This window comes from Typopeltis vanoorti, chromosome 14, assembly GCF_054136105.1.
Source record: "Typopeltis vanoorti isolate ZY-2024b chromosome 14, IOZ_Tvanoo_1.0, whole genome shotgun sequence".
NCBI lineage: Eukaryota > Metazoa > Arthropoda > Arachnida > Uropygi > Thelyphonidae > Typopeltis > Typopeltis vanoorti.
Window position 1 is genome coordinate 103,541,263 of NC_143562.1, and position 23,482 is coordinate 103,564,744.

The 23,482-nt window shown below is 35.2% G+C and overlaps 1 protein-coding gene across 1 annotated transcript in view; it reads right to left on the bottom strand.

The window, feature by feature from the left end:
• ERp60 (disulfide-isomerase A3) overlaps window positions 1–18,792 on the bottom strand; it is a 95,270-nt gene extending 76,478 nt beyond the window's left edge. Inside the window, exon 1 of the mRNA XM_090404500.1 lies at window positions 18,486–18,792. Coding sequence (XP_090260626.1) covers window positions 18,486–18,619 — 134 coding nt within the window. The 5' untranslated portion in view covers window positions 18,620–18,792. The remainder of the gene's footprint in view (window positions 1–18,485) is intronic.
• Window positions 18,793–23,482: the final 4,690 nt, after the last annotated feature.

Consider the following 23,482-nt stretch of genomic DNA (forward strand, 5'->3'; position numbering starts at 1 on the left):
ATTGTTTGATAACAGTTTGAAAAGCTTTCTTCTTGGCACCTTGTCATATGCCTTTTCCAGATCAAAACTTAATTACAAATCCTTGCTACATAGTCAAGATTTCTGAATTATTGGTCTTAAAGTGAAAATCTGATCCTGACCTCTAGTTGGCCTGAATCCAGCTTGTTCTTCACCAAGCTCTCTTCCACATTTCTCAAGTATACTTGCATAAATCACACAGGAACACTCAGAGAAATACCTACTTCTCACATTGTTTTACCCCCTCCCTTTTTTTTTTAAAAAGGATTGGCACTATAAGAGCTCAGCTGAAATTATCCAGAATTCAACCCTCTGACCAGGCCTTCTAAATGATGCAATGCAGTCACTAAAACTTGTTATTTAAGCATTTCTGGCTAAATTTCATCTACTCCAGGCTCATTTCCACAGGTTTTTGGAGACTTTTTCTAATTGAAATATGGATATGCATTCCTGTTAGAAGTTTTCTACCATCATGATGGCATTACTTGTTTTATTTAGCACTTTAAAGTAATTACTCCAGACATCTAGAATATCTTTATCTTCAGTTTGTCACTTTCATTTCTGATTTCTTTCATAGTACTCTTTCCTCCATTTGCAAGTTTTTCAATAGCCTCCAGAGTATTTTGCCACCTTCCCAATATATTATCTATGTTCTTACCAAAGGTCTTCCCATGACCTGTTGAGCTAGATGTACGGTGCTTCACTTTCTTACAGTTAGCTCTTCATTAAAAAAAAAGACAACTGGCAAACAATTAACGAAAATTAAAAGGAAATAACTGAAGAATTAGAAATCAACCTGAATGAAACAAGAAATGGAAAATCACCTGGAGAAGATAAGCTAGGTTCAGAACTATATTCTATTATTATTCTAGAAGTACAGGATGGATTTAGAAAAGAACGATCATGTATAGACCCAGCCTTTTGCCTAAAATTAATAGAGAAAAGAGAATATAATTTAGAAACACCTATTGCATTTATTGACTTTGAAAAAGCATTTGACAAAGTTAAAAAAAAAACATTTAACACATTAAAAGAAAGACAAATACCAAATAATATCCTAAAAGCTATCACAAGTATATATGAAAATAATCAAATGCAAATAAGATTAAATCATGAGCTATCATATACAAGAGAGATAAACCAAGGGGTCCGACAGCAACTCTTTAATATCTACTTAAATGAAATAATAAAATGGAGTAAAAATTTACATCAAGGAATTAAACTTTCTCCTACAGTTAACTTAAACACTCTCCTCTTTGCCGAAGACCAAATAATAATTACAAATTCTGACGATAACTTACAGAAAGCTATTTTAAATCTAAATGAGATATCCAAAGATTATAGTATGATAATATCAAAAACGGAAAAATCAAAAACTATGGCCTTTAAAGGACAAGATCCAGCAAGAACTAAAATAGTAATAGATAACAAAATCTTAGAACAGGTGAATTCATTTAACTACCTAGGATTTACGATCACATATGAAAAAGATGTGAACGTAAAAATTACAAACTATTTAAAAATAACAGGTGTAATTAATTCTATATTTAAACCAAACCTAGTTCAAAAACAAACCAGGCTAAAAGTATACAATACATTAGCCCTACCGGTCTTAATGTATGGAAGCGAAATCTGGACAATAAAACAAAAAGACAAAGATAAACAACAGCAGAAATGAAGTTTATGAGAAAAACTGCAAAGTATACCCTATTTGATCACAAAAGAAACTGAGATATTATGAAAGAATTAAACCAAGAACCAGTAATAGAAAAAATATAAACATAAATGGATGGAACACATTCAAAGAATGAAAACAGAAGATTACCAAAACAAGCCTTAAAGTACAAGCCATTAGGAAAAAGAAAACCAGGACGGCCTCTTAAACGATGACTTCTAAGGCCAGAACAAGCCATGCTAGGCCTAAATCCTTGATATGCATGATGAGCTCTTTATTCTTTAAGAGCACAAACTGATTTACTTGCCAAGAGCTTTCAATATGCTTTCTTCTTTTCCTTCATCTTGAAGTATTTAAAACTTCAAGTCCACCAAGGAATTCATTTTTTCTATTCTTAAAACCCTCACCACATGCCTCTCTGGCTGAATCAACATTTTGTTTAGGATTTGCCACTGAATCTCCAAGGTTTGGTTCTTGTTTTCAAACTTTTCATTTTTTCTTTAACAATGCTTGTGGATTTCAGTCCACCTCTGAAAGTAGCTCAACCCTTATTTGTTTTAAAAAACTTTCTTACACTTCTTTTCAATATGAAATTCAAGTGATCACTTCCTATTTTAAAAATCCTCTACATACTCTCATGTCGTGAAGAAGCTGGAAAACATTATCAACTATAATAGTCAAATGAGACTTTCCTATTTTATGTATGTTCTCTCCATGTGAATTTTTGAACATTTTTCTGTTGGAACATTGTGTTAGTAATAACTAATCCATGTCATGAACAGAATTCAAGCAGGCATTTATGCTTATTATTAGCTTTGCACTTTTCTTGAAATTTTCCCAAAACTTTTCTATGTCTATTAAATCATTTCCTATTCTGTTTAGATCTTCAAAAAGGACCAACCTTTCCTTTTTCACAGACTCAACTGCCTTCTCTAATGCCTCAAAAAATTCCTCTTCTGTGGGACCATAAGCACAAATAATCTCATTGTCCAGTTTTCCCATTCTGATATTTACCCACATTTCTCCACTGCCTGCCATTCAAGATGATTATCCTCATTTTGTTTTGAATACTATGGCTACTCCCTCTTTTCCCAGAATATAACATTTTACATTTGTCACTTAGAAAGTTCTTGTTTTTGTATTGTTTCAGTCACGCCAAATTATTTCCATCTGGTACTTAACTAAGTTCTTCTGCTAGTTCCATTTTTTTCCTTGATGCTTGTTGATAGTTCCAATCTTGAACTCTATTGATGTTGACTTGGGACATGTTCAGAGATTTGTTCCAGTTGCCGACTTTTTGCTGTTCTCCCTGGTTCCCTGATGAAAAAACCGGAGACCATTGTTTAACCAGCGATGCACCAGCTGGCATGAAATTCTGTCATATTGTCAAAATGTTTCTGGCATTTTAGATATGTTATTATGCAACCTAAATAATTAAGAACTGTCAACTTTTATTTTCTCATTTTTGATCTAATATGACTGACCTTTAAATACCATGAGTCTTCTGTAAAATTTATGGTTTTATTGTTGGCTTATTTTATTTAATTCGTAAATTGATTTTAAGGTCATTTCATTGTCTTAATTAATTGGGAATCTCGTGTTATTGTTTTCTATATTTTAATAATTCTATCTATATAGAGTTAGAGAAACTACATCCCTGTCTTGCACCTTGATTAATTTCAATCTTCTCTTAATGTATTAGTTACATAATTTTAAATTTCACTATGTACGATAGCTAAAAAAAATATAAATTAAAAAAAAAAAATTGGAAAGATTGCTAAGATATTGCAACAAAATAATGTTTCCCTGCAAAAACTCTGAAGCTAAAGTTTTTGGCTTTATTACAGTAGCTAAAATTTGAATGTAGTCAGTTTTTAGGATATTAACATACACAGCTTTACTGCTCAAGAGTTAAACCTCAACACCAAATCCTGCTGTCACCTTATATGAAGAGCAACTACATTGCCACATTATTTCATGGTATTTGTTCACAGAAGGATGATATAGTTAAGATCCCCTATTGAATCTACTGTTACAGAATCCTTATTGGTGATCACTTATCAGTTGAGCGATCAAGTTAACAAAAGGAGTTGAACATCAATTGTTCTCTCTCTATTACTTTAGAGAACTAAGACAGAAGAAATTGGACAGTAGTTTGAAAAAAGTATTTATCACAACTTCTTTAGGAATAGGTGAAATATATGGACTAATCTCCATGCTGCTGGAAAATTCAGTTATACGCCTTTACTATAACTGAATAAATGCCATCATCTAGGTTAGATTTATCTTATTCGCATAAAGTTCAAAAATTTTTTTTTTGTACAGAAAGTCAGAAGGTGTAACATAATGACGGTTTGCAATAGCTGGGGAGACATTTGTCAGGGTTAACTATAGAGAAATTACAAGGCAAGGGAGATTAGAACAGGATATCCATTCGTAAGTGATGATATTGAACAATTCGAGTATAACAGTGATGGAAGAGGTATAGAAGTCATAGCTCATCTTTAGCTAGATGAAAAGAAGCCATGGCTGCCATTTGGAAAAAGGTTCCAACTTTTCTGCTTTTAGCCCCTTGTCAAAATTGGACAAGTCGAATTTTCTTGCAGTTATTTTATGCTTCGGTATAAGCAATACAGGAAGACAGGGTTTGGGATAAGTCGGATACATTATGCTTGCTGTATAGCCTTGGCACTCCATTTTAGAAAATCAGGATGATTACCAGCCAGAAATGTAGGATGGAATGAGTAATAGTAATAAATGCTTCTATATTAGACAAGGATGATTATTTTGACAACTCTTTTAGTACCTAAGAGTCAGAAAGCTAGACAAATCTCAACCAACATAATGAAGTGAAAATCATCCCACCCCAAATTTTTATACTGCTATAGAAAAAAAAGGTGGCAATGGCTGTCTATATTGCTCCACGGTGGAAGAGATCAGCATTAGTTAAGAAAACTATCACTAGGTTATGCTGTGAATATTATTTGTCCTTTATGTAATTTAGACCATAATATGGTGCTGATTTCTTTTTCCATCACTAATGAAGTAGTTCAGCGTGTTTAAGGTTATCAGGTATCTGAGCAAGCATGTGAAAAAACCAGTGGCAATAGTAAATGTCTCAGTATCTGTCTGCATGATCTGTGTAGTTGGAAGAGGAAAGCCAATTATGTTTTGAACATTAAAAATCCAAGGCCTTGCTGCTAAGAAAGAGACTGAAGAAAATCTGAGTTCAAAATGGTTGGTGGCATCTGGCACATTTCAGAGGAACTGGCTATTTGCTATATAACAAATTTTTCAATGTCTCTTTTGAGAAATACTGACGTTTTGGAGAAGATAGTCCATTGAAACAAGCTACAGTTTCTATTGTAGACAGAACCCTTCTTCCAGTCTATGACCAGAAGACTTTGTGGTAAACACTTTGCAGTTATTTTATGATTAAATTTCCAACTGATTTTCTGAACAAAAGATACAGCTGACTAGAATGAAGTCATTCCAGTAAATATAAAAACACTTTAATGCACAAATTTTCAGTGCCATTGAAGAGACATGACCTGATGGATCAATACAACTGCACACCAACAATGAAGTCCAAAAAGTTTGGTAGTAAGTAACCCAACTGTGAGAAAGCAACCACAAATTTAAGGTTTGTTTGTTTTAAACAATTTGTAAATTATATTAATCTATCTAAATAAAAATTTCATTCTGTCATTTCTATTACTGAAGTTTGTTCAAAAAAAAGTAAATGTTACAAATCACTAATTAAATTTTTAAAAATTCACTTTGGGTACTAAATTAAAATTTAAAAATAAAAGTGACTTAATTTTATTGGGTAGGATATTAAAAACTAGCTGTTGCAACCCATTAATATACTCTCAATAATGAGAAGTTTCCAGGATTCCTTACTGCAAAAACCATTGGCAGGTGCCACATGAAATACAAAACATTTCAAATTTGCTCTTTTAAGAAATACCCTAACACACAGCATGGATATTCTTGTAGGCTTTGATGCCTTTTGTGCATGAGTGAAGAAAATAAATGCAAGTTTAATATATTAATCTTATGCCAGTATAGAAATGCAGATCACACTGTTTCCATAATACTAGAAAAAAAAAAAAAAAACTAGTTCAAATTTTCAGCCAAACTGAAATATTCTTCCTAGAAACTAGACTTTTAACCCTACAAGTCAGAAAAGGTGCTCATTAAAAGTTCTTATTCAGATTCCATTAAGTTTAGGAACAAGAGATGGCTGTCTGTACTCTAACATAAGTCTCAAGATGAGTAATCTGAACTAAATAACTGCTGACAACTTAAGGTGGAGCCATCTGCCTATAAATCTGCAAAGAATTAAGGCTAAAGACATTCTCTGCCTATTATCTTTGATCAACAGGAAAGGATTTTTCATATTAATCGAACATATCATTAACAAAAATCCATGGCACAAAGCTAAGTGGGAATTTTAAGCACCTCCTTAGTGCAACTGGAAGAACTGCAGTACATTGCACCCTTTGACTGTGAAAGGCCCAAGTTAAATTCTCATTATGAGAAGAGAAATCTTCATATGGATTTTTTTCAATTCAAGGTGAGTTAGCTGATCTCATATGGTGTTAGCAAGGTTTTTTTCTCCTGCATACAGACAAATCAGCCTTCAGAACAGGCAATTTATAGACAAAATACTAGTGGGCAGTTGTTGGTGAGAATGGTAGTAGCAGCAGTTTGCTGTAGCTGGATTAAGTGGTGGAAACAGCTGTAGAGTAGGTGCCTTCCTTCAATGACTCCTTGGAGGAGTCACATTTAACTTCAACCACAAAAGATTAATAGTCAACTTATTGGTACAGTAGGTGGGCTAAAGATTTTTTATTTTTACATAATTGTGCATTTCATTGGAAAGCTGTCCAGTGAGGGTACCCCATCAAGTTAGGATTAGTCTTTCGTCCACATCTCAGTTTGTGCTGTGTGTGTGTTCCAAGTCCATCTTTTATTCCCTGATGATGTCTCTATAACAAATGAAATATTGGAAGAATAAAATACTATTTTCAATCCTTTCCTGGTGCTGTTTCACTATTAACATGAGTTTCTCCTTTTATACATTATGCTACTAGCAAAAGACAGGCATCCCATCCTAAAGGAATACCTAATGTCATTTGCTAGTAACATAATGTATAAAAGTAAGTTACTATGGACACCTGTCCATTGAAATGTATAATTATGTAAAAAAAGTAAGATTTACTGTAGGAGCCACACACAGTCCATCATTCACATACACCCCTCCTTAAATTCATTTCACTATTGGAACACTACCTGTGGCAATCTATTCCCATCATTCAGTACCCTCCAAGTAAAAAAAAAAAAAAATCTAACCATTCTTACACAACTTCCAGGGATGATTACTGGTTTCCTCTATTTATTAAAAGAAAAAAATTAACAATCTTCTAGGACCCATTAGTAACGGAACAGTTTCTATCTTGCCTCCTTTTCTTATCAACCAAACTTGGAAACCCACATCTTCAATCTCCTTATAAAGAACTTTCTATAGAAAGTCACCATCATTATCACTTGGCTCTATACTGCTTAAAAAGAAGTTAAATGGACACCATAGTGAGGAACAAACAGTCCTGGTACCCACCTTATGCTGCAATGACTGCAGCAATCTTGTGGGACATACTTTCCACAAGTGTATGATAGTGATAATGGGAATTTTGGCCCATTCTTTCTGTATGGTAGGTAATGAGGTCCTCAAGTATTGTGGTACAGACATCCCTTGAATTTGCCCAATGCTCCAGTCCATCCCACAAATGCACAATAGGATTGCGATAAGGACTCTGCAGAGGCCAGTCAAATGTGGTGACATTTGTGTCCACAAATCATGCAGTTACAGCAGCAGTCTTACAACAGGGTGCATTTTCTTGCTGAAAGAGAAAAAGCATTGCATTGTTCAGATATCTCTCAGAGTTCAATGTTTGAGACACCACAAACAGAGGTCCAAGGACAAACAGGCCCTTATCACACTGCCATCTCTGAATTTCATAGTTGAAGTTACCAGAGTGCATAACACTAAGGCAACCACTACAACTGCTTGGTAGAGGGTATAGCTTAATTTGTTACTCCATAATACAGTGTTCCAATCGTACATGTCCCCTTGTACATATTCTTTGTATCACTGAAGATGCATGTTGTCTCAGATAATGTGGGGCTTGCACACTGTGGTTCTACCATGGAAACCCATGTGATAAGCTTGTTCTGAATTTTTTTTTTTTTTTTTGTACACATTCATTTTCCAGTCTATGTCCAGACCTCCACATTCAACATGTAGGCTGAGGAATGGCAGTTTTTACATATTATGCTTCATAGCACCCTACAGTCACATTCTGTGACAATTGTGATGGGTCTTCCACTGCAGGTAGCACTTGCCCTTCCATCTCAGTATAGTATCACTGATTGTTGACCTGGGATAGCCTAATTTGTCAACAAATTGCTTGCAAAATAGCATCATGGTCTAAACATCCTACAACAGCAGTACCCAACTTACTTCAATCAAAACTCTTCACCTGGTACAAAAAAGAATTATTGAAATTACAAAAAAAAGTTTAATAATGGAAAAGCAAATATTAATTCAAACTTTTAATTAATGTGAATAATTTAACAATTTTTTTCTTTCAAAATTTGGTTTAATTGTGGACAGTTGAATTCTAATATCAGAAAGGGAATCAGATGTATTTTGTTTTTGTTGCAGTGTAGAGTGAAAATCTACTTTTACACAAATGTGGTACTAAACAGCAAACAATCGACTTTTTGAATATTCTTCTCTTAATTCACACCAAACCTCATTTAATGAAGCTTGATTAAATTTAGCTTTTATTTGGCTGTTTGATGTCAGATCAATGAAAATCATAGACAGTTCCTCTGGTTTTTATTTAATACTTAAAGGACTGAAAACAATAGTTATCTTTTAGCAGAGGAAAGTATTATTTAATGCCACACTCGTTAATTTTAATATATTACTACTACACGACACCTCCAATCATTTTAGATGAAAATTTCTTTTCGAATTTCGTCAATTTCAGTAAAAATGTCATTTCGAGTGCACTTTTGTCATTTACTGCACCCATCTCACTACAGATAATTTTGTCAGGGGATATGACAATTGAATTCAAGTATTCAATTCATTTGCACACCACTTGACTCAGATTTCATTGAAATTTTAAAACTACCTTCAATAAGATTTTAATACAAACTATTAATTAGAGCTCAAAAACTAATTTTATTGCAGAAGCTTAGGGTTCCATGGGAAACAAGTTAGGAACCGCTGACCTACACTAAATGATCTGAAAGTTCCCTGTTCTTTACATTATATAGAAACCTGGTACAAATGCGAATTTAAGATAGCCTGTGAAATTTTGATCAATCCTAATCTGAATGACAATTGTGTTTAAAAATCCCGAGAATATGGATTGCACACACAATTTCAAGTTCTCCAGCAAACCCTCACTTTATGACTAAACCATAGTTTCAGCTTTTACTGGACAGTCGGTACAAGCCCTTTGGTTAGGAAGGCCTGGGTTTAATTCCAGTCCATAATGTGAAGAACCTTTATATGGTCTCTCTCCTTTAGGTGAAAGAGACCAGATAAAAGGTTCTTACAAAGTATTTTTGTATGAGCCAGTTTCATACGAAGATAGAGCCCCCCCCCCCTCAGAAACTAGTTTTTCATCACTCAGAACAGGCAGACCAGCCATGAACACACACACACTGATCTACAGCCATAAGACACTCTAGAAATTAAAGAGTAACCAATCTATTTGTTATTTCAGTTTTGAGAGCCTGCACAGTGAAGTATAGGTCTACGTGTGAATGAAAATTAGGGTGACTGGACAGCATCAGTACAGTTTGTTTCCTGTGAGTAATCTCAGGAAAAAAATATCTAGCTTTTGGAGACCGAATGGGCAGTTCAATCTCCACCCATAAACCAATCAGAGATAGCTGGCCCATGTCTATCACTAATTACAGCAGCCACCGATGAAGAGGCTGGCAAACAAGTACTGCCATCTCTTGGTACCTAACCCTAACACGATATGTTACTGTCTGAAATAATGTGGGTACTATGGTCAATTTTCTCGAGTTTCCAGGAGGAAAAACCCGCTTGCTCATGCCAGAGATAGACTAATTCCGGAATAGGTCAAAGAAAGGCTTAGAAAAAGTTCCTCCAGTCAGTGACTAAACTTGAACTTACGTCCGACTTCAAGTGACACTTCCACTGAGCTACACAGGCCTAAACTGAATATAAAAGCATGAAAAAAAAAAAAAAAAAAAAAAAAAAAAAAAAAAAAAAAAAAAAAAAATGCAGAAGAGTCAAAAGAGGAATGGACGAAGAATATAAAAAAAAAAAAAGGTATAGATACAGAAAACACAGAAATGTATGAAAAGATCAGAGAAATGACAAGCATGACAAATACAATAAATCAGGCAATTGTCATGAGACTCAAGAGGCCATATTCTAATACAGTGCTTCCCAAACTTCTGGATGTCAGGGACCCCTTTGCAAAAATTAAAATATTTCATGGCCTCCCTCGAAAAAAAATCGTAATAGAGATATTATAATAATATTTATTGTATTTATATTCAATACAAAACATACCAGCGAATATTGCAAAAATCAAAAGCATATTACATTTTTTGCTTCTTACTGTTTGGTTCTGAAGAAGATGCGGGCAGTTCTGGTAAAATATGAAATACTATCCTTTTTTTTTTTTTAGTCTGTTTCTGATTGTTCATGGGGATTTTTATTTATTATTTTTTTTTTTTTAATTAGCCACTTATCCATCTCAGGATTAAATTTTTTTAACGTAGAATAGATCAAATAATATTACCACTTACCGATACTGGCACACCACAGACTGATAACATGAAATTAGTGAATATTACCTGAATAAGGGATCCCCAGACCAGGAACATTTCTCTTTTGCGACTTTTCTCCCTTTACGGTAATTAAGCCTAACACGAAACAGAGAGCAAAGGCAGGTTATTAAAACTGCATATGATTGGTGCGGTATTAACAAACGATCGCGCAACCGAAAGATAAAAGCATAGCTGACAATCGAGTTGAAATGCTAACTCTTCAACCGAATTCCATATGCGAAACTGCCATAACATTCATTTTTTTATATATATATATTATTTAGTTTTAACACTTAAGAATTTTAACACGTTCGGTTGAATTTTATTGCTGCCTTGGGAATTTGAACTCTTACACATCTAATTAATAACAATAGTTTTTAGTTAGATACTGTGTTTGCCCATGCAACATGGTTTTGTTTCAGTCTATACAGCATAGTTTCTGTATGAGGGGGACATGTGATTCATTAGTGTTTATATCCCAGTTCTCTAATTGGGCTATTTCTTGAGAAATATATTACACAGACGCCTCATACCTTATTCACTGGCAAAATAAAAGTACTTGTTTTTATTGCCTCTGCAGTATAGTGGCTGTTAGGGAGGGCGTGTTGTTTACCACTGCAAGTGAATTACTATCTCCCCACATGAACTTGTTTAAGCTTTTTTTCATGTGCGAAGTATATGGGAAACTTTTATTGGTAACAGAAAACTAGCTTGGATGACAGTGATAATATAAAATGAGTTTTGATATGTATATAAAGTCAACAGTCCCTGATTACGAACGCGTGATGAAAAGGGACAGGAAGATTTGGAGCTTCCCTTGAGAGCATTCGAAGTAAATACAATTAACCACTGCTTTGAAATGAAACATATGAATAAGCAATATTTACTAATATTGCTTAAGCGCTGAAATACGCAGGAAGCAAAGTTTGTGAACCAACACCAATGTGTGAATTTTTCCATTAAAACAAAAAATAACAAAAAAGAAATAAAAGTTAAATACGTTTCTTTTAAAATAAAAAATCTACTTAGTCTTAAAACATTTTAAATTTTTCATTATTTCACGGCCCCCTTGGGGGCCGTGAAATAATGGGCCAGTTTGGGATTGCTGTTCTGATAGATAAAGAAAAAAATAATGGAAAGATGGACTGAATACACAAGGAAATTATATGAGCAACAAAGAAATAATATTCCTGAACAGACGGATTTAGAAAGCCATTCCATTTTACTTTGTGAAGATGAAAACACCATCAGAAAACTAAGACCACAAAGCTGCAGGAATATAATAAATTTAGTTTAATCCATTATTGAAGTGTAAGCAAACAAAGTTTGTGTCTGAAATATCTTCAGGACTGAGGCAACTCGTGGTAAAGGTAGACCAAGCTCTCATCGCTTCTCTTAATATCTCCCATAATGCAAAGCACATCTCCTTGTGGAGATATATAATGCTATGCATTAAGGGAAGGGCCACTATCCACACTGATTTCAACCTTTATTGAGGTCTCGTCAGTGGGAGCCAGACCCAGAAATGGTAATACTAAGGTGGAAGTAATGGAGAAGTCATACTTACCTATACTAGTTGACAAAAGGTCAAATTCCTGTCATGTACCCTCAAGGTGTGTACAGAATATGATAGCACTACATGAAAAAAATTACATCATTACTAACTTCCTATCTACAATTTTCTTCCAAATCAGTCTTACTTGTCAAGACTCCAATATTATCAGATCTTATATTTCTATCGTCTAAGGCACTTTGTACCGTATGAATCCACCTATATCTTGTTCTACCTCTGGGTCGTTTTGCTGCCAACCTGGCTGAGAACACTTGTTTTGCTAATCTTTCTTCACCATTCTGTTTAGGTGACCATACCACCTAAGATTAGCTCTGCTAACGCATTCCTGGATGCTGACAATGTTAAGTTCTTTCCTAATATCCTCGTTTTTAATATGATATTGCCATTGATGCCATCTGTTCATGCCTATAATCTTTCTCAGGACTCTCATATCGATGGTCTCTAGTCTTTGGTCAAGTGTTTTACTTCTGACCCAGCTCTCAGATCCATAAGTTAAAACTGGTTTGAACACTGTCTTGTATACAGCTAATTTAGTGTTCCGACTAATTTCTCTCTTATTCCATATGAATTTATTCAATTGACTTCCCACCATACCGGCTTTGCTGATTCTGTTGTCTATTTCTATATTTAATTTACCATATTCAGTAAAAATCGTGCCTAAGTAGCTGAAATGTTTTACTTGTTCCACAGGTTCTCCATTCACAACACAGTTGACATTTTCAATGATTCTGCCTATTTTCATTGTCTTTGTATTGCTGACCTCCATACCATATCTATTACAACAACTATTCAATTTAGTCAGAGAATCTTGCAGACTTGTAGCGGATTTATTTAGAAGTATAACATCATCCGCATAAAGCAAAGAGCTGATATTAACATCTCCAATTTTGATATCAGGTTTAATACCACTTTCCTTCATAATGTGATCCATATAGATAATGAATAACAGAGGGGATAATGTACATCCTTGTCTCACACCAGATTTAACATTAAACCATCTTCCTGTACTTCCTTCAATTCTAACTGCTGACTTACAACTCAAATAAAGACTAAGTATTGCTTGATATAATGCCCCATTCACACCATATAACTGCAGCACATTGAATAGCTTCTCTCTTGTTACCTTGTCATAAGCCTTTTCCAAATCAACAAAACTTAAAACACAGATCTTTGTTATATTCCCATGCTTTCTCGACTATGTCATAAAGTGAAGATCTGATCCTGACAGCCTCTATTTGGCCTGAATCCAGCTTGTTCTTCACCAAGCTTTTCTTCCACAATTCTTCTCAACCATTTCTCAAGTATACTTGCATAAATCTTGCCAGGAACACTTAGTAGGGAAATACCTCTAATTCTCACATTCAGTTTTATTTCCCGTTTTATATATGGGTACTATGACAGCTCTACTCCAATCATTGGGAATTCGTCCTTCTGTCCATGCTTTCTGAACTATGCAATGCAGCCACTGTAAGGCTCTTATACCACCATACTTCAGCATTTCAGGTCGAATATCATCTACTCCTGCTGCCTTTCCACATTTCAAGCCTTTGATGGCTTTTTCCACTTTGAGTATGGATATGTATTCCTGATTGCATGCCTGGGCAGTGCATTTTACCACTATGCTATCATCACTGCTTGTTTCATTTAGCAGTTTTTCAAAGTAATTACTCTATACTTCAAGAGTATCTTTTTCTCCTGTTTTCATGTCACCTTTATCATCTCTAACTCCTTTTACAGCACTCTTTCCTCCATTCCTAAGCTTCTTCAACAACTTCCAGAATATTTTGCCACCTTCTTGATATTTATTTTCTGTATTCTTGCCAAAGTCTCCCATGACTTTTGGCACTGAATCTCCAAGGTTTGATTCCTGTTCTCAAACTCTTTCATGGTGTCTGACCTTATTAAATTACTCTAGATTTAGAGAAAATGTTGGAAGTTTGAGAACAGGAATTCTATTACATTGGTTAAACTATAATAAATTTAGTTTTATCCTTTAGGAGCCTCCGTAGCTCAGTCAGTATAGAAAAAGCCCTTTGGTCGGAAAGACCTGGCTCGATTCCAGTCAGTGATGTGAGAAATCTTTATCTGGTCTCTTTTGACCAAAGGTGAGTTAGCCAGTCTCATACAGAGGTAGAGGGTATTTTCACCCAGAAACTCAGTTTTTTCGTCCCCCAGAACAGGCAAACCGGCCCCATGAAAGCATGGGCTAAATCATGAATACATCCCAGCTATATGCCGGTCCTGAGCCCGGATAAAATTGAGGAAAGCAATGGTGAACTACCCTTCCTGTAAAAATCTCACCAGAAATACCTTGTGGGCAATGCCTATGAAGTCACCTACATCGGAAATGACTGAAAAGGAAAATCAGCCAGTCAGTCCTTATCCAAGTGTAAGCAAACAGAATTTGCACCTGAAGCATCTTCAGGACTGAGGCAACTCGTGGTTAAGGGTGGACCAAGCTCTCATCACTTGTCCTAGTATCTCCCATAATGCAAAGCACATCTCTTTGCAGAGATGTATAATGTTATTCATTAAGGAAAGGGCCATTACCCAGACCGGTTTTGACCTTTATTGAGGTCTCGTCAGTGGGAGCCAGACCCAGAAGTGGTGATACTAAAGTGGAAGTAATGCAGAAGTCATATACCTATGAGTTGCTAAAAAGGTCTCACCTTATTAAATTACTCTGGATTTAGAGAAAGCTGTTGGAATTTTTTTCCCCCCACTTGGTTAGACAAAAATAATAAATTTAGTTTAATCTTTATCCAAATGTAAGCAAACAAAGACTGCACCTGAAGTATTTTGAGGACTGAGGCAACTTGTGTTAAAGGTGGACTAAGCTCTCATCACTTATCTTAGTATCTCCCATAATGTTGCCCGAGTCCTGAAGATACTTCAGGTACAAACTTTGTTTGCTTACACTTGGATAAAGGATTAAACTAAATTTATTTTAGTCTAACCAAGTGGGAAAAACTTCCAGCTGCAGGAATAGATAATATCTTGGCAGAGTGCTCTCGATGAAGGAGGACTGAAATTTCTAAATAAAATTATGCAATAAGATAAACGAGACTGGATTTCTACCCAAAAGATATTAATCACTCAATTTTCGTTCCAATTCCCCAAAAAAACAAAAAGCTACAAGATGTGAAGAGTTCAGGACAATTAGCCTCATCAGTCAAGTATCAAACCTCCTATACGCTATTCTTGAAAGAAATAAAAGAACAATAAACAGAAATAAATTATATACAAAGTGGCTTCAAGGAAAATGTAGGTACAAAAGAAGGTATTTTCAATGTCAGAACCAGCATAGAAAGATATCTTAAAAAAAAAAAAAAAAGATTTGTACCTCTGCTCCATAGATTACAAAAAGGCATTCGACAATGCTCAACATGAGCAATTAATTGAAATCCTTTCAAAAACAGCATGGATGGAAAAGACATTAGGCTAATAATTTATCGTTACTGGGAACAGACTGCATCTTTCAGAATAAATAGAGACCTCAAAAGAATTCCCAGTTCAGAAAGGCATGAGATGAGGTTGTGTCTTGTCTCCAATTCTCTTTAACCTGTACACAGAAGAAATATTTAATAAAATTAGTAACCTTCAAAGGAATCACTGTAGGGGCAGATATATTAATAACCTAGGATATGCAGATGACACTGTTCTTCTAGCTGAAAACAAATATGACCACATGACTTATAGATGAAACCCTCAAGTACAGTGAACAGTATGGACTCAGTTTCAACCTTAAAAAGACAAAAATCATGATAACTTCAAGAGAAAAAGGAAATACCAAAAATATGCATCAATATAAAATGAAATAAATTAGAACAGGTGCAAACATATGTATACCTCAGACACTTGATCACAGAATAGCAGAACTGAAGATGCAATTAGAAAAAAAGATTGAAATTGCAAATTCAACTTTCAATAGTATAAAAAATCTACTGACATCTAAAGAATTAAATCTGAAAACAACACTAAGAATCTCCAAATGTTGATTTAAATATGGTCCATATTATTATATGGAGTAGAAACATGAACACTCTCCAACCTGAGAGGCCTTTGAAATGTGGATGCTGCAAAGAATTATGAGGATATCATGGAAAGACAAATGAAGAGATACTAGAGATAGTAGGCATAAACAGGAGCCTAATACAAGAAATTAAAAAAAAAGAAAAGTCAGCTTTTGGCATATTCTGAAACTGCCTAAACTTCTTGAAGGAACTGTTGAGGGAGAGAGAAGAAGAGAAAAACAAAGACTGGAGTGGATGAAAAATACCGAAGGCTAGACCTATCTCTCATATAAGGAATGCGGCAAAGAGGTGCAGAATAGGACAAGGTGGAAACACACGATAGTCAATCTCCTGGAGGGAAAAGGCACTTGACAGGACATGATACACAGTGGTTGTTTCCATATTTTTTCTTTTTAAATATAAAAATGCAAATTACCATTTAACTATGACAAAAGTTAATTTGTGCTTATGATAGTTAAAGACAGGTTTTCTCTGCTACCCAATCAATGAATAATTTAAATCTTATAGTACAGAAAATACCTTGTTACTTGCCAACTTTCTAACAAAAAGTCTGACTGGTGCAGATGACCATCTGGGAGCAAAAGCAATTGCCTCCATGCTATCATTGTGGGCAGCCACTGTATTATGTAACAATCCCTATTCCTCAGTTGTTTTTTCATGGCATATACTATCATGTCACACAGCATAACATAACATTTGTTCTCAGATTTAAGTTTTATGATGAAGTTAAAATAACATAACAACCATTGATAATGAATTTTTTTCTCTATTCTAGTATGCAACACTTAGTTTTTGAAGAAAAATTTTGTTGAAAATTAGACACTTCCAAAATTGGATGTTAAAATAGACCCTGGAGGTGTTAACTTGTAATAATTCACTGGATAGGGTTTCCTCTGCCGATCCCACAATTCTAAAATACTTTGAGCTCTTGAAAAGCCACTGAATATGCACTCATCCAGCAAGTATCAACAGCTTACTCACTGTACATCTTAAGAATCTAGACCCCCCCCACTCTTACTCAGCTTCCAGACACAAGTCTCCCCCCCCCCAACAAACTTTTTCAAGGCTCTAAAATTCCCCTCATTTCTTATTAATCTTTCATGTTTTTTTCCCTTTCCCTCAATGAAGACATATTAGGCAGTTTCACAGGTAACATGGTTTTCATCTGATGCCTATGTTTTTAAATCACAAAAACAGGCAAAGTGGTTGAATTTAATAATATAAGCAATTTAGAGGCATAATAATGCAGTTTCCTAGCCTTATTGTTATGCAAACATTATGAATGCCTTTGTATCCATACTGCCCCTATCCAACTAATGTTTGGCATATTTTTTCTGCTATTTAAACTTTGAAAACCATATTTCAGTCTTCATATGCAGTGTTCATGTAATCTGGCTCATGTAATACTGTAATTACAATTACAGTATTACATGAGCCAGATGTCATTAAATGCTACTAGATCTTTCTGATCCATTTCCACAGAACCTAGGCAACCATGTTTGAGCACAATGCCCATTCTGAAACAAATTCCACATCATTGAAGGCAAGTTATCTAATTTCCTATGCTTCCATTAGTAGTTTTTTCCACCCAGACACGAAATCACATGCAATTTACAGACAAAAAAGTACTGTTGGCGGATGGTAGCCATGTTGTGTATAGTTGGTGAATTAAGCAGGGGGACAGACGTGAACAATTGCGCATCTTCCTGTAATAAGTCCTTAGAGATGTCATGTAATAATGATACTCAGAATAATTAGACCTAAGTAAGGATATTATTATTGCATAACACCTCCAGGGAGTCGAAAGATTCACCGAGGGAGGGCACCTACTCCACAACTCCGTCTCCCATTCTTTTACATAAACATAAAGGAACATGTATACATATCCCTCTCATCGAGAAATCCAATTCAACTATGATAAAATGCGGATCTATGCCTTTACGAGTGCATATTCAGTATGTAATGGCAGCAAGACTGCTTTATAAAACGCGCAGAGGTTGAGTAGTTTTCCAACACAAATGTAGGAGAAATAAACAAATTAATCAACCTGAATTGTGAGAACAAGGGGTTTCTTAATTTTCTTTTAACCATGTGATTATTAAAATTAAGAGAAAACAATCAAATCTAAAAATTAGATTTGACCGTTTCTAAAAAGTGGGATCAATCGGTTCAGATAATTTGGATACATAACAATCATCACGTCGGAGAGCAAAAGTTACTTCCATTACAGTGATTAAACAAAAGCACTAATGGTACCCATTAGTCATTTTCATAACTCACTGTAGCAACTTACCAAGGAGCAAAAAATTCTACTAATATCGTATCATGCTCTTTAACTCGGTCTTCAAAATCTGCACCCGAATAATCAAGTACATCGCTACATAGAAAGAGTGGCACCAGCGAACAGAGTACGACAATTCTATACATTTCTAAAAATTAATCTAATACTTTTAAAAAATGATTATCCCTAAATATTGTTGCACGGACTGCAAACAAGACCACACTAACAAAAGCACCAACAAAAAGACTGAACGCCACCGGCTTAAATACAAATTACAGGTAACAACGTGGCTACAAGAGGATGTCGCAGCGCTTCTGCGTTGTCGTGCAACGATTGGTTGCGATCATAGCAGGTTGCAATGACCAAAATAAATGTTCATCGCTAGATGGTGCTTTATAAAATTGCAAAATGACACAAAAATTAAAATATTTGATTCCATAATTAACGACATAAGCTATAAGGCTAAAATATGGGGCTAAAAGGCCTCGCCTACTTCCTATAAGGGAATAAAAGGCGTTAGCTGATTTATATATATATATATATATATAACAATTTGTAGCATTAATCGGAATTGGGATATGTTCATATTTATATATACTGACTAAAACAGAGACTAGAATAACAATTAAATTTATTCAAAACGCAACATGTTTCATCGGATTGTCCAACTTCTTCAGGAGTGGGAACATAGAAAGCAAATAAACACTATAAGAAACATCGTATCACTATAAAAACGACTATTATAAAATTCAATTAGCTTTGAACTGTAGCTACAGTCCGTGTTGAAGTCCTATTATTAGGCAGCTGCTTGCGTCTGATTTCACGAGTCAGCCAATATCGGATAGCAAAGCTGAAAGAGTCCGGTAGATTATAGCTAAGGTTATTATTTATGTGATGAAGGTCCATTTCCTTAGACTTGACTATGTGGCGCTCCACCTCGTCACGGCATATATGAAGATTTGAAGTTGTTATCCAATTTTTCTCATGTTGACGTCCTTCATCATTTGTGTTTACTTGTGAAGGTTCTTTGTAAATGTTGTAGTTCATATTTTAGCTCTTCATCATCTGACAGTATAGATCTGGCATGATGTGCTAGGGTTGAGATGATAACCCACTTTCTGTGCAGGATAGTGATGTGAGGACGAATCCAGGTATCTATATGTGTGTGTAGACTTTCTAAAGATTGAGATTTTAATAGAATCAGATGTCTTAGTAAGTCTTACGTTTTCTGTCAGATGGTGAAGAGCTAAAAAATGAACTACAACATCTACAAAGACCCTTCACAAGTAATGACTACTCGTCGAAAACTATTAATAAGCATCTATACCGCTGCCATCAAAACAACTCAGAAACACAAGACAACCGCAAAGGCTATATCTTCTTAACATACATCAGCTCTCTCTCCACGAAACTAAGAAGAATTTTATGAAAATTCAACATAAAAACCTGTTTTTCTCTACTCTTCCTAAAAAAAATCGATTTTAAGCAAATACAAACAAGCTCACAACTATCTACAATTTCCAGGAGTGCACAAAATCACGTGTGACTGCGTGAAGCAATACTATGGCCAAGCTGAAAAATCCATCCTCTTACGTCTGTAAGAACACCAGAGGGACATTGCCTTCAAAAGAACTAGAGCAAGTGCCCTGTCAAGCCATGTACGGTTTGCAGTAAACGCAAATGATGAAGGCCGTCAACATGAGATAAACTGGACAACAACTTCAAACCACCCTCATATATGCCGTGACGAGTGGAGCGCAGCATAGTCGAGTCTAAAGAAATTGTTATGGACCTTCATCACATAAATAATAACCTTAACTGTAATCTACAGACTCTTTCAGCTCTGCTATCCGATATTGGCAGACTCGTGAAATCGGGCGCACGCAGCTGCCTAAGAATAGGACATCAACACGGACTGTAGCTACAGTTCAAAGCTACCTGAATTTTATAATAGTCGTTTTTATAGTGATACGATGTTTCCTATAGTGTTTATTTGCTTTCTATGTTCCCACGCCTGAAGAAGTCGAGCAATCCGATGAAACATGTTGCGTTTTGAATAAATTTAATTGTCATTCTAGTCTCGGTTTTAGTCAGTATATATAAATATGAATACCGGGTGATCCAAAAGTAACAGAAAAAGTAAAAATTCGGTAATTCGAAAAGTATAGACAGTAGAACGATATGGGTTAACAGAAATGCACGGAAAAACATGGGATTTTTTTTGATAACGAAAAATTTTATTACCAGAATAGTTACATTTGCCACCCACGGGTGGTGCTTCAGTTGTGTCAGTAGTTTGTGCAGTGGCACAGTACAGTTCACAACGCAGCAAGGATTACAAATGTTCAATTTGACGGCCGTCATTCATGAGAATGGACGTCAGACGTGGCACGACACCCTGCACAGCATCGAAGAGGATTTCAGCTGTAATTCCTGTCACATGATGGCGAATAGCTTCTTTCAATATGGCCAAAGACGTCGGCCGACCTCTGTACACCTGTGACTTCAAGTATCCCCATAACCAAAAGTCACAAGGTGTTAGGTCTGGGGATCTTGGTGGTCATTCGTGCTGGAAAGAGCGACTGAGGACACTGTCATCGCCAAATGTCGATCGCAGCAGGTACCGGACAGGACCTGTGATGTGCAGAGGTGCTCCATCATGCATGAATGTTACACTATGGACTGCTTGCCTCTCTTGCACATCCGAAGTTCTGATAATTTAGCTTAACTAAAGTGCTTTATCTCGTAATGATAACATGCCTCATCTTGGCAGAACGTTTAACTTCAGTAATAAACGTTAAATGTTGAAAGTCTAACTTGAGTATTCACTACATCTGAAATTTACGTATCTCACGGTTTAAATAGTGACAGGTAGCAGCTCCGGTACCACTACATCGCCACCTGTCGGTGACAAATGTAACTATTCTGACAATAAAATTTCTCTTTATTAAAAAAAAATTCCATGTCTTTCTGTGCATTTCTGTAAAAACCGCATCGTGCTATGCTACTGTCTATACTTTTCGAATTATTGAATTTTTATTTTTTCTGTCACTTTTGGATCACCCTGTATATAAATCAACTAACGCCCTTTATTCCCTTATAGGGAGTATATATCATCATCATGCGTATCAAGGATTTACGCCTAGCATGGCCTGTTCCGGCCTTAGAAGTCATCGTTAAATCGTTTAAGAGGACGTCCTGGTTTTCTTTTTCCTAATGGCTTGTACTTTAAGGATTGTTTTGGTAATCTTTCTGTTTTCATTCTTTGAATGTGTTCCATGCATTTATGTTTATATTTTTTAATTTTTTCTATTACTGGTTCTTGATTTAATTCTTTCATAATATCTTCGTTTTTTTGTGATCAAATAGGGTATACTTTGCAGTTTTTCTCATAAACTTATTTTCTGCTGTTATTAATCTTTGTTTGTCTTTTTGTTTTATTGTCCAGATTTCGCTTCCATACATTAAGACTGGTAGGGCTAATGTATTGTATACTTTTTTAGTCTGATTTGTTATTGAACTAAGTTTGGTTTAAATATAGAGTTAATTAAACCTGTTGTTTTCAAATATTTTGCAATTTTTACGTTTATATCTTTTTCATATGTGATCATACATCCTAGGTAGTTAAACGAATTCACCTGATCTAAGATCTTGTTATCTATTACTATTTTAGTTCTTGCTGGATCTTGTCCTTTAAAGGCCATAGTTTTTTATTTTTCTTTTGATATTATCATACCATAATCTTTGGCTATCTCATTTAGATTTAAAATAGCTTTCTGTAAGTTATCTTCAGAATTTGTAATTATTATTTTGTCGTCGGCAAAAAAGGAGAGTGTTTAATTTCACTGTAAAAGAAAGTTTAATTCCTTGATGTAAATTTTTATTCCATTTTATTATTATTTAATTTAAGTAAATATTAAAAAGAGTTGCTGAGAGGAGACATCCCTGTCGGACCACTTGGTTTATCACTCTCGTATATGATAGCTCGTGATTTAATCTTATTTGTATTTGATTATTTTGGAGTATATATCTACTCTATATATATATAAAGATAAGCCGAAATTTGAAACGTTTTTATGTCACATTTTCTGTCTTACCGGCTTACCAGCCCGGAACACGGGGCTTTGGGCGCCGTAGCGCCAGTGGGACAGATTCCCCCCTAGTATCTATATATATATATAATCAGTTAACGCCTTTTTATTCCGTATATACAGGGAGTAGGCGAGGCCGCTTTTAGCCCTATCTAACTTTTTGGAGACTGAGTGGGCAGTTCAATCGCTATTGGTACCCAATCAGAGATAGTTGGCCCAAGGCTATCACTATTTAAGCGGCACGCAGTCCTTAACCCAAACACTCGTATTTAATGTCTGAAATAATATGGATTCGATTCTAAGGTCGATTTTCTTGAGTTTACGGGACGAAAAACCCGAGTTTCCAGGAGAATAAACCCGTTTGCCCCTGCCAGAGATCGACTAAATCGGAAACCGGTAGAAAAAAGGCTTAGTAAAATTTCCTCTATTCTCCGACTAGACTCGAAACCAAGTCTTCCTTCGTGCTGCCATGCGCCGTGGTGTGCAACCACATCCACTGAGCTACACAGGCTTATATGGATGAGAACGAGCTATTTGAAAGGAGAGGTAACTCATCAAATTTGTTAACAAATTTTTTTGTAAAAAAAAAAGTAAATTTCACTGATATTTTTCATTAACAATATTATTCAAGAATATTTATTTATTACTCGTAATTCTCACACAAGTAGAAACCTGACATACAAAGTAGATGCCATCCACAATAACAGACAAATGCACAATATATATATATAAGAAATGAAATACATTTTTCGTTTTATGAAAAATAAATGTTCTAGGATATATGCCCCCCCCCCCAAAGTCAACCCAAAAATCACTTTCCAGTTACTGAACAACAAAAGAGTTATGTATATACGAAACGGAGCCGGATGGGTTTTATTGGATGAGAACGAGCTATCTGAAAGGAGAGGGAACTCATCA